A 12,995-nucleotide genomic window follows, 5' to 3' on the forward strand; every position below is an offset into this window, starting at 1 on the left:
TATTATCTCTGAACATATACATGTATAACGAATATACAAAACTTTTGTTGCAGTTTTCAAGACAAAGTTATACGAAATGTACAGCAGCCCAGAATTATATGGGAGTGACGATGCATCAACGGTAGGATAACGACAAACTAAGAATAGTGTTTCCATAAACATGGCACATTGGAACAATGTCATTTATGCTATATTTACTGGATGGATGTTGATTTGGAACAGAAATGATGCAATCTTGCAACTGTACTATATTTTTTAAAGGCCGGGTCTATTTGGCAAGCCGCTCGCCGAACAGGCATCTTTTTTTGTCCTGTTTGGAGAGCCGCTTGCCAAACAGCACTAAAAAGCCACCCTGTTCGGCCAGCCGGGCTTGCCAAACAGGTAAAAAATCTACCCTGTTTGGCGAGCTGGAGACTTTACTTTAATATTAATGAGTTCGGCTCTCCATTCAGGACAAGAAAAAGTCGCTGTTTGGTAAGCCGGGCTTGCCAAGTAGTCACTTCCTTTTTAAAACGCCCTGTCTACTCGGAACAAAAAAAGAAACTGTATATCATATTAGTTTAGCTATTTCCTTTTTAAGTAATTGGAAAAAATCTCCGATATAAAGTTTTCCTGATAGATCAATATCATCTGCAATAATGTTGTAACAACGCTCAACCTTTTATTTGTACTCCGTTATCTCGAAGTTCATAACACAATCACAAGTCCAATAAGAAGTTAAGTTGGCATTTTATGTTCTGCCCCCTCTCGCCTCACACATTACACACACTCGACGCACACAAATCCCCCTTGGGTGTACATTGCATGTTTCACACTCGACGCACACAAATCCCCCTTGGGTGTACATTGCATGTTTCATGTTTCATTTTTCAGGCATTATTGAAGGCATGCCATGCTAAACTTGAACCCTCCGAAGAACAAACTGTGGGTATGTTGAAATTATTTATTATTTACAGTTTATATACGTGAATCAAAAACAGTCAAATTGGTAAATAATAAATTCGCGGTCTTCTGTGTCGCACCGATATAAAACTAATCTTTAACAGTCAGATATACCATTTACAGTTACGTGTATCGGCGGTTAGACAAGAGGACATAGATCTACATGTAGGTACTGAGATTGATTTCCTTGGATTCTTCTTATAGGTTTTTATTGCTAACGGTCACATATGGGTTCTATTTTTCAGTGCATACAAAGAATTTTGAAGAAATTGATAAATCTGGGAACGGTCAAATCGATGTGAAGGACTTTGAAAGTCAAGGAGAAATGACCCCCGAGTTCATTGCTGCTGTTAAAAAGATCCGAGTCGAAGACAAGGGAAAAGGTAGGTCACACTGCCAAATGAATCATAGGTCTGCTGTTCCTCCTAATCATTCTTCCTACGGACATGGCGAGTCCGATCCACGGCTTCCAGAGTGCCGTAAAAGCGATTCTTCATGTAAATAAACGGTACACTGTGGCTAGTGTATCGGCTAAATTTCATGTGACCCCACCAATCAGCAGGATCGGGAATATGTATACATGCAGTGAGGGACAGCAGAGACATCGATATTGGTGACCTTTCGGAACATCAATATGAGCCACCGCACTCCTGTCTATATGAAGCCATTCAGTAATTTAAATCTTTAAAAATTTGACTCATTTTTCAGTAAGCGTCGATACTTTCGTGTCCTTGAGGGAATACTTGCTGGCTTTGACGCTGTGCGGATGGGACAAAATCATGGAAAAGGCCAATGGATCACTCCCTACAACAGTTACCAAGGACGTATTCCTGAAATTCCTAACCGAAGCCGGCGTGAGCGCTGACGCCGCAACTGTAAAGACCGTCTACAACAAGATGCCTGTGGCGGAATATTCAGCCTCAATTGATGGTAAGATGCTTCGTGTTATTAGGAAGTGTTAAACATGAAGTTCTTGGGAAGGTTCCCAGCGTATATAGCGCCCGCCCGGCCTCGGGATTTCCCTGGCTCGATTGCTGCGGGCGGGCTCTGCCTTCTCTGTGTCGGCTATACCTTGGGAGCGCTGCTCCGGTGTATAGCGTTTTTGTTTGTCCCTCACATTACAGTTTTGCCATACAATAGAATGCTAGAGAGACTATGACTTTTCAACATGAGGAATCGGATAAAAACGTGTCATTATTACTGTCAATCTGTCTTAGAGCGTACCAAAACGATGAGGATCAAACACTCGGAAACGAAACCACTCCCAAAACGTTGCTCCAGCTGGTATAAACCGTTTCATGACCTCGATTTAACTGAATTGACAAACGTTTTCGAATAGAAATGCAAAACCAAGATGTGGACACGATGGTTAATTTTGTCTTTAAAATCTGTCAAATTCTGTTTTCAGATTTCTACCAAGGCATTGCAAACTTCGTCGTAAATAAACTGCTTGCCTAAAGCAACTACATGTAGACACTAACGACGCCGGGGAACAGATAACTATCGCTTGATGGAAATTCAAGAGACTTCTTCTCGCACATGACAGCTGCTTAGGCATGTCCATTTCTTGTCGGAATGGAAGTCGCTACTAAATGGCTGCCATTAAAAACTGTAAACATTTTGGAATATTTCAAAGATTTCCACGGATATTTCGTCCTCAGTAACAGTTTACCAACCCTATACCCCCTCCGCCGTTAACTTATATAGTGCAATCTTCTAGAGAAAGAAATCGATGACTCTATGTATAACATTTGAATATGCGTGGCGTCTCTATACGGACACGTGAATAAATAATTATATTGTACACGAGTGGTTCAGTAATTTTTTCCAGTCTGCACACCCGGAGAATCACCGAATTTACCAAAGAGTGTTAGAAAATAAACGACTGTACCCAGTCAACTGTATCATTATCATGGTTATGTTGTTCTCCAATAAGATGGTAATTCATTACTCGTTGACCGCAAGGCGGTCGGTAATCCGTACCCTGCATATCGGACACTCTCTCAACCTGGCAGCGCAAGTGCGACAGCATATCAAGTGATGGCACGGGACGAACACGGTGTCTCGGTCCTTGTCGACACAGATGGAGCACAGCTCTAGATCATGCAGACTCTCGTTCTCCTCATTGATCTCTCGAAGATCGCCGCTGCTGTTCACACGCGGACCAAAAGTGGGCGACACAACTGGCGTCTGCTCATATCCTTCCAATGGAAATTCTTCACTTGACCTGCTCTCCATTGGTAACGGGGTGGTTTGGCTGCTTGGTGTCCCAACAATGCTGTTATAGCGTAATGATCCAGGATTTGAGACCACAGCACTGGTAGTACCTTCGGAGTTCGCGGGTCTGCGGTGAAACTGTACGCTTGGTGGCGGCCGGCTCTTATTTCTTATACCGTCGAGGACCTTTACCATTTCTGTTGCGTTCTGGAAATCCGCGCCTGTCTGCATCAGTCTTTCCTGGATGACGCTCCCGACTTCGTCCTCCGAGTAGCCCATGCCTATGACATAGCGTGCCATGTCCATGTCCAGGCGGGCCATCACAACTCTCCCATCGACCAGGTATTGGTTGGCGATTTGAGATTCAGCGCCTCTCTCCTCCACGGAACCCTCCCTCCTCTGGCTCATCCGTTCGTCTCGGAAACCTGGCGCGCTCATCTCATTGCGAACAGAGGAAACAAAATCCTCTCCTTTCCGGAACAAGACATATTCACAATCAATGCTGTACTTTGCATGCTCCTTCCAAACGTTGTCGTTTTCTTGCCATTCATGAAGAATCAATTCGCAATTGAAACATTGGCACAAGTCGTCTGCAATGAAGATAAACCCACAGTCTGCAAGTTCTTCCTTTGTTGGCCATTTCCTTACAGGCCAGAGATCGAACGAGGAAAGCCTCGACTCGTAGGTTTCGAAATCTCTTATCTTAGCGTTTCGAGCATCAAAAATGGGTCGTTGAATTCTTTCCGTCGCAGCCGGTGATCTTAAAAAGGTCGATATCGGAACAGAGCATTCTCCCATTGCTGTTGCATTTGCAGGCTCGTCATTTGTCGATGTGATCATTCCGAATGGGCCCCTCTGCAGGTAGAGATCCAGCCTTGAGAGCTCCGGGTGGCTCCCGGATTTCTGGGGTCCACTGGCGTACATTTCATCATCGTTGATCGACTCCACTTCATCAAATAACTCATCGCCAGATGAACTCAACCGCTGTGGATTTTGCCATCTTTTAATAACACCATTGCTCTGCTTTTCACCAGATTGACCATACATGTATCTCCCTACCTTCTGCTCCTCAGGCTTACACATGGGTGACTTTGCCCGATGTTGGTCAAACAAATCATTCATATGCTTCGGAATGTCAAAGCTAGATTCGCAATCAACACAGACAACCCTCTTTGTTATCTTGTCGTAGTAGAACCCCTTGTCAGCAAGGGTTATTGATGATAAGTTGATTGGAAGGGAAGAAGCCACGGAGAAAGAGGCTAGCCTTCTCATTACGTCTTTCATCCTTGTGGCTGCCGCTCCTGCGTGTTCATTTGTTCCCGGGCCTTGGTTGTGACCAAATGGTTGTAATTTCGAGCTCCAGGATTGATTCAGGAAGGCTGCCATGACCGACAGGGATTATCAAGTGATAATCTGAAAGTTGAATTGAGAGACGTATGAGATGACTATAGGAACTTAGAAGTAACCAGCAGAGCGTACTGGAATTACATGTAGATTCCGAGAATTCGGGGGCCCTCCTCTTGAAAATGAAAGTATCCGTTTTTCGGGCATCTATTCCTTATATTATAAGTAGTTACATGTATTTGCTTCTAATGGTGGAGAGGTGAAAAATATCTCGGCCGAAGGGGTAGGTGTCTCAAGCGCCTCCCCCTAAATCTGCCACTGCTTACCTTGCTTTGAACTGGCTAAAAATCCCAACATGAAAATGGCGACTTGTCTCACTATCGGTATCACTTCCTATAGAGGAGTAGGGTAAAATGTACATAGAACCGAGTTGCAATGGGGAAATCCCCCATCGTCATTGCTACTAGGTGTCAAAGTGAACACAATACACTTTTAAAATTGAATAGCATTATTCTCCTTTTTTACACTCAGTATAATTTTTAATCGGCTTCGACATATGGTAGATTCGTCATGAGAATAGAATTTATCAGTATACATCTTTATACCGAAAATGTATAAGGACAGGAGTGTTTGATGATATGCAGTGCAGCCATGTGGAGCCATGCCATACTATTCTCGGCGTGTTCTGCCATGAGCCACATTATTATTGATCGGTGACCTGACCTAAATTCCTAAAAGAACTAAAGATTATCATCCATCCCAGAATAACTTTGACATGACTTGATGATTACTGCCCGGGTTAGTAGCCAAATTCTCATGGCTAAACAGCGTCTCCACCGGTTGACGGGGATTATCGGAAGATTTTTTGATTCATAGAGGTATATCGGTGTGACAGAGCGTGGGGTAATCTGTCAGTGGTCAGTGTCGTGAAAAAACTACACCAAATCCAACAGTACTTGTATCTCTTTATTGCTTCAAATGAAAACGTGTTTGATAACTTCGGTATTCCCTATTTGTTCGTCTTTTTTCTGACAAGTGTTTTTACCCAATAAAACATACTGAAATTACTCGCAATAGACAGGTTTCGCAACTCCGTCTGACGAACGACGAAGTATGCCAAGGTCTGAGGTGTCAAAGTCCTGCGTGATTTCATCTACGACTACGTGACACTCGTTAATCGGCTTTCATATACGTTGCACGAGGAATCAAAACACTCTTCAAAAACACATTTACGTCGATAATATATATATACATCAACATACTTCGTACTTGATCGTTCGGAGGGGAGTTACATGTCAACGAGATCTGTGTCGGAGCCGTACAGTTAGCCTAGTCGTAACTGGTGGCGTTTCTGAACCTCTCTGTTAGGCACTTAAGCCACTTACAAGAGGAGAACGGAAGTCCGTCACTAGAGAGTTTTCGCAAATACCCCGAAACATCAACGCGAACGCCTATCTCATTGTTTGACTTCCTCAAAACGAGATCGAAAGGGATAGGCGTTCACGTTAAGGTTTCGGGGGCTTTGTGAAAACTCTCTATTTTGCACTCCCCGAAACTCTTCATTAGAAAGTGGGCTAATGTAATATCTCGTCTTTTTTTGTGTGGGAACACAATTTCTTACGTGTTATGGGTTTTAAAATTGAGTTTTTGAGATACTCATAAAGCTATACAGACCGCTACATCTGATGGCGTTTCTTGTACCAGCCCTACATCGGGTCAAGGTCCTGGGGTCCATTGTCTGTGTCAGCATTCTCTAACTTGATTCGTACCTTGTTCATGATCACCTTGCTTAGCAAACCCTTCCATTTTTGCCGTACAGAAACAGAGTTATTGACCAGCTCAGGATTCTGCTGTTCTTCTACAAGAACTGACGTACCTTCATTTGCGTCAGGATTCATGGCGTGGCTTTCTGGGCCCGCAATCTCGCCATTGTCACCAGCGTCAGTTTCCGTACTTATTTTACCATTCTTTGATTTTACCTCCTCCTCGTCGAGTGCTTTATTTGCATCGATTTCCTTTTCAGCCCACTCCGGAATCTCTTCTCCCTCCGCGAGATCAAGCTCAGGTTGTAGACCTTCTTCTGTTTGAACCGCATGAGGCCTATCATCGCTGCTCCCTTCCGAAATGACGTCTCCTGCGGAGAAAGCTGCATCGTCTGCTGCCGACAGAGTTGGGTCGTCTGCTTGCGGTTCCTCAACGTTTTCCACGGACCTTGCCTGTCCACCTCCTCTGTGATTAGACTTTGCCGTACTTGCCCTTGTATTAGATGGAGTTGTGCTAAGGCGAGGGTTTCTAGCGGAAGTGACTTCGGTACTTTTCTCTAAACCACGAGACATCGGTCTCGCCTGCCCAGGATTGTTGTCATCTGAAGCTCTGCGTTCACCTTTCTCCATCAATGGTGAACATAAGCGAGGCGTACTGATTTTGGTCCTCGAGACAGGTCTATATCGACCCCTTTCTCGCTTCAGTGGTCGTTCCAGACACACTGTTGGGTAATGTGGTGGCTCAGTCCCGGGGTCACTTTTTAACGCTGCCATGGAGTTCCTCAGCTGAGAATGGAGACAGCCAAAATCACCTTCGAGGCTTTCCCGTTGATCCACGCGCGGAGTTGTGCGGAGCTCGAAAAACGGTATCTCACGAGCATTTGCCATACGGTTGAAGATATGACTTGCACTTACATCCATCTTGTTCGGTCGAAGATAGTTCCCATATTTCATCCTCTGGTATTTCTTAAAAGTTGGCAAGATCTCCATGTCGCCCGCGGATCGTGGACGTTTCGTTTCTGGAATAATTGGCGCTTGTACGGTCTCCATCTTTTTCTCCGACTGAAGGATGTAGGTGTTTGTGTAGGAGACATCGGGGGCCGATGGGACCACACCCTTCGTCTCGACCGAAGTCGTCCACTGGTAGCGCTGCAGACGTGGGGCGGCTGCCACATCCTTGATTTCAGTTTTGGACCGCTTCATGTCTCCGAGAAGAACAGGTTTGAGCACAGATTTTCCTCCCACGCCTTGCCTACCTAAAGCTACTTCCTTCTTCATAGTAATCGTCTCAACAAAACTCTTACCACGCTTACCGCCAAAGATTCCGCCGAGTTGCGTCCTCTGTCTATGTTTCATGATGGGCGAAGGGTGCGGCGCACGCTGGTTGTAGGCCGGTCCGAGTATAGTCCTCTCATCCTCCTCTGACAAGAGCTTCTGACGAACGCCATACCGGAACAGTTCCTTCAAGTCACTAGTCGTTGGCTGTACAGTTCTGAAGAGGTACGGGCGTTTGCTGATCTTAGCCTCTCCAGCTATAAGATTGGGCATGGGTTTTTCTGTACCCTTGCCGCGCAGTAACATGACTGGACCACTTAGATTCATGGTTCCGGAGATTTGAATCTTGTTAAGCTTGTTCTTCTTCATGTAAGCACCAACAATTAGTTTAGTTAGTTAGCAGTCTCTGCTTTTACCATATTCCATATCTTGTTTTCCAGGATATGGAGCTGTCTGAAGCGAAGACATCAATGAGTCGTCTCGGAACGGGCACAAACTGTTTACGCCAGAAAAAGCCGCGCGCTTCCGGTTCTTCTAAACAGAAAGTCGGTGTTATCATGTACTTCTGTCCTCAAATTCTCCTCCACGTTATACCGAAGTATTTCCCGGCAGCTTATCCTCTTGTGACTTTAAATTTGAAATTGAAAGTTGTTCCTCTTCTTGGCCAAATACGAAGTTTTCACGACTACTGTGTATTCGTAAATAGAACTTCCCCATATGGTCACGGACCTTCTACATCGTTGACGTTGAGCTGCCTGTGGGAGTCCTACGCCCTTCTGCCAACTTTGCCCAGTTTACCCTTGAACAGATAACATACTACTAAAACGAACGTCTCTCTAGCGCCCATTTGATCCTGTCTCTCCTGGTGGACGATTCAATGTTGGGTCTAGACTTCTTTTTTGCAACATTACTGACTTATGGCTGGAAGATTTTGACATTTCGGAACATGCTTGACATAATCTCTGACGGATTTGGATATAAAAACATTTTAATCTAGCTTTTTAATTCCTCTGTGGCTTTCTAAGGGGCTTATATTGGTCTTAGCAACCGCGAGGCGTACGTAAACTCACTACAGGTCACTACATGGGGCTCTGTTCGATTTTTAAGATATTTTTTATATGAATTATATTGCCTCCAAAGGTGAATACTGTATCACGCTTCTGCTATTTCATGGCAATTTCATGGCAATTTCATGGCGGATCCCGTCGATATACAGGCCTCGTTGTTAACGATTTAATCCTTTTAACAATGTTCAGAGACCAAGTCGGGCGTAACATATGCCAGCGGATATTTTCTTACACGAGCAGAGGATTAAGAAATGACTTTTTATAGCAAAAATATTTGTCAATTTTTTTGTAATAGCGTTTACACGACGACTCCACTGACATTGCATTCGGCATTATTGTTTGCGTGACGATCTTTTTAATAATTTTATCACTTGGATTGGTGAAGCAGTCTTAAATAACCCCCTGGAAAAAGTGTCCTTCCTTATTGTATGATGACGGATTGAGGTATAGCTATATAGAGACCCTTTGACCTTCAATACCTATCTGGGATTAAAAGCATGCGTTGACTATATACCCTGCTATACACCGCTCGAGTCGACCTCAAATTACGTCCCAAATCACCGGCTGGCGCCTCCGGTTCCAGCCTGCATTTTCGGTCAACCCGAGTGGTCTTGATTCCAACGACCGCCATCTCGGTTACACGGATGTAGAGCACAATAATTCAAAACAAACACTGTCAAAAAACCTTTATTTCTATTAAAAGAGTGTATGTAAAAATTTAATGTAGTCTTGATAAATTGATTTTGCAGCCCGAACTATATATAACATTGCATAGCCAACACCTCAGGCCTGTAATACCCCTATTATAACATCCGCCATCTCTCATTATTATAAGGTTTTCACAAATCTCGGATTAAACGGAAGAACAGGATCATGCCTATATACATTTTGCAATTAATACGCGTGTTTTCAAATCTTTGTGAATTTTAATGATCTTTCCCGCTGGTTGAGCCCGCTTTTCACCAAATCTAAACAGTTATTGCCAATACATTCGTTCCATTTTATTTAGTAGGATAAGCTTACCAATGTACGTCTGCCGTGAAGAAAACTCTGAAGTTTTCGTTAATCTTTGAGAAATGTTCTTAATGACGCAAGAACACTGGTATTGGGCTTGTTATAAGGCATAATACTTGTTTAACGGCGGACGCAGACTCTAAAATGGAGGACAATCTCATCATACCTAAAAATGACGACAATTCGTTCTATCAAAACTGCCACACCTAGATGAGTAAGGTAAGTTACACTTTTCCTTGTTTTGAACATCGAATAGTTACTCCGTGGATGGACTGGTTGTCGTGAAGGGCCATTTCTTGTAAATATGTCCAAACAGTCGCCACACACTAGACGTATCCCTTGGCGAATTCAACGGCATAAGCATGCTGTAACGGAATCCATATAGTGACATCGCTGCACGGAGAGAGATTCTGTGGTGTTTGATCAAAGCATCGATCGGTTTTTACTCCGAGGACAAAGTCACAACCAGACGCTCTACCACAGCCACCGCGCCTCACCAGATGAAGAACTTTGGTTTTGCCTCTCATTCGAAGGACGAAGCAATGTGAGGTCGGGGGGTGCATTATGGGGGAACATCGGTGATCCTTCTGAGAGTCGCACCAACGATCTCCTAGTTATAAGCTGCGCAATGTAAGCACGATGGTACTGGTCTTCCTTACTTTCCTTCACTTCTTCACTACTTCACAAGCCTGTTTATCTGATTCAATCTTTGATTTTTTTTTTCGTTTCCTTTCAGATATATGCAGCCCTATAAACATGATGAGATTACATGTACTTTGACTAGAAGACAACCAAATGCAGACATGTCAGTGATGCACCCTGTTGAGCGACTCCGGGTCTGGGGTAATGGAGGAAGTCCCGTGAGATGGCCGTCTGCTCTCGGACCAAAAAAGGAAAAGAAGAAGGTTCACCATGGCTTACGCAGCGCCATTCGCAAGCAGCCCGCCTCTTTTTCCGTAGCCCTCTCTAGGGCAGCGAAGCCGGCAGCGAAGCATGAAATCTACGATGACCCAGTCGAAATTGAACGTTTAGCAGACATGTGGGCAGCACAAGGTGACTGGACCGAACTTGCGAATTCGGCTATGTCAGATTATGTGCTGCAGGGTACTAAAGTCAGTGATAAGAAACCGTTGAGTAATTATGAGAGGGCTTTATGGACGAGAGCTCGGAGGTGCAGGAGTGAACCTTCGGGTCCTGACGCGAGGGAGGGTGTGTCCAACGAACGGGAACAGTCTGCGAAGACTGTGAAGAGCGAAAACTTCTTGCCGGCGCTAGGTTGTGTCGCGAATGAAACCAGAGCGTCAACGCGATCTGCTCCGAACTCTCAACCACTTGAGCTGTTTGGTCGACACATGCGACCTAAAGATTTTGATGATGAGGATCACATAGACATGGCATTTTACGTGGCGCAGTATCAGCAGCAGCTACCAGACTCCTTCAGGCCGCAAAAGAAGCTGCGGTTCAGTCACACCCTTGAGACTCCGCGAGACCGCAGGGCGGATAAGACCCAGCTTCGATCGTGCCTCAAGGTAGAAGCCCAGACTCGGGAGATCCCTCGGGATAACGTCAAGATGAAACACTTCACACAATATGTCAGGACCACGAATCCTCCCAGAGTCAAATTCGGAATGATGCCGACGAAAGCGGTGCAACGAATCAATAATGCAAAAGCACAACCAAAGTACGCTTTCGTCAGTGTTGAGAGCTACTTGAACTATCCTGTTGGAGACAACACAACTTCACCGGAGAAATTGCTCCTTCAGAACACTGCTGAAGATGATCAAAAGCAGTTTGGTTTCATGTACAACTGGAACCCAAGTCCACAAGCACGAAAATCAAGCACGTATTCTGATATTGCCGTTCAGAAAGACTTGGAGGAATATTTCAAAATTGGTAACAAAACAATGGGAGCTCGGACGATAGACAGCACGAAGAAGTCTGTTCGGTCGGCTTCGCAGCGAAAGTCTGCAATGACTGTAATCGAGGACGTAGAGGACACGTGGGCAGCAGACGAACAGGAATTTCTGGCAGACGACAAGGATGTGACGTCGCAAAAAATGGAGGTTGTTGATGACACTGAAATGGAAGTACAGAACCATTGACATTGACATTAGTCCATCCGGCTGGATCCAACACTTCTATTTATCCAGGCGCCAAACCGGTTAAACCATCACATCATTTCTAAAGTGACCCCACCAGCCGCAAATGTTCTCAGAAGCTGGCCTAGTCACAACCAACTGGATTCGCCTCTGCAGTGGCGACACACACGCAGAAACTGTCAAACCAATAGGGCTTTGGCACAAACTTCGCGTTTTGTTGAGAGTTCCTCAAAGACGTTATCACTTTCAGTTCATCACTTAAAAAAAAATTTAAGTTGATTCTAGCTAACATGGTTTTGAAATACCAAGACCTGATCTAAATGCCTCCAATTAATCCTGGTTCGATACCTGGCCTATCCCGACCAGGCCACCCAAACGACAGTTCACAACCTATATGCTGGTCTGCTGTTTGACCCATATTTTGGTTAATGTAAAATTGTTATGACAATATATATATTATATAAAAAACATTTGCATTAGAATATTTATAAGTGTAAGAGGTATCTAACCATAAAATCAAGATTACTTTCAAGTTGATATTTCTTGAGATGAAAATGAAAAAACTTAATAATAAAAGCACATTATACCAATATATTGATCTTTCAGAAATTATTTAGGTATCCAACATTCGTTTCTCTGGTCAACTCATCTATTTAAAGGAGTGGTAATCGCGTTAATGACGAACGCCTGCTGCCTTTTAACAAGATGTGGACCATTATTCAAATACCTAGGGTCTAACCTCAGCGCTAGCAGGGACTGAAGAGATAATAGTCAGAATCGCCCAAGTAACAGCAGCATTAGCCAGACTCCATCCCATTCTTCAGAGCAAGAATATCAGCCTGCAAGTAAAGGTCAAACTCTACGGGTCCCTCGCCGTCTCCATCTTCCTCTACGGCTGTGAAAGCTGGACGACAAACGCCGAGACAGAGCGCCGCATCCAAGCGTTTGAGATTAAGTGCCTGCGGAAACTACTTGGGATCTCATACCTACAACGAAGAAGCAGTTAGATAAGAGGTGGAGACAACATGTGGAACGCACGAGTCCTGATTACCGTAAAAAGACAGAACTCCTCAGATAGCAAAGAATGTGGGCCCAATATGGGTATTTGTGTGGGCAATACGTTTCCCATATGCCATGTATGGGTCCAATGTGGGTGACGTAGGCCCTATAGGCAAATTTAGGCACATTTTGCATGTGGATTTCATATGGGGACCAATACAAGTGGGTAGATGTGGGCTCACTGTTAAGTGTCACATGTGGGGCCGACATGGGAT

General features: G+C 44.4%; 1 protein-coding gene across 1 annotated transcript; it reads right to left on the reverse strand.

Moving 5' to 3' along the window:
* Window positions 1-929: 929 nt before the first annotated feature.
* LOC135488172 (inhibitor of apoptosis protein-like) lies at window positions 930-4,986 on the reverse strand. The gene is made up of 2 exons (XM_064772651.1): window positions 4,830-4,986; window positions 930-4,572 (listed from the first exon to the last, which is right to left on the reverse strand). Exon 2 carries the CDS (start codon window positions 4,543-4,545, stop codon window positions 2,890-2,892), a length of 1,656 nt encoding a protein of 551 aa, XP_064628721.1. The 5' UTR covers window positions 4,546-4,572; window positions 4,830-4,986; the 3' UTR covers window positions 930-2,889.
* Window positions 4,987-12,995: the final 8,009 nt, after the last annotated feature.

This window comes from Lineus longissimus, chromosome 5, assembly GCF_910592395.1.
Source record: "Lineus longissimus chromosome 5, tnLinLong1.2, whole genome shotgun sequence".
Taxonomy (NCBI): domain Eukaryota; kingdom Metazoa; phylum Nemertea; class Pilidiophora; order Heteronemertea; family Lineidae; genus Lineus; species Lineus longissimus.

What these genes read in the sequence shown, in the direction of transcription:
- LOC135488172 (XM_064772651.1), bottom strand. Translation starts at nt 4,545, where the DNA reads ATGGCAGCCTTCCTGAATCAATCCTGGAGCTCGAAATTACAACCATTT.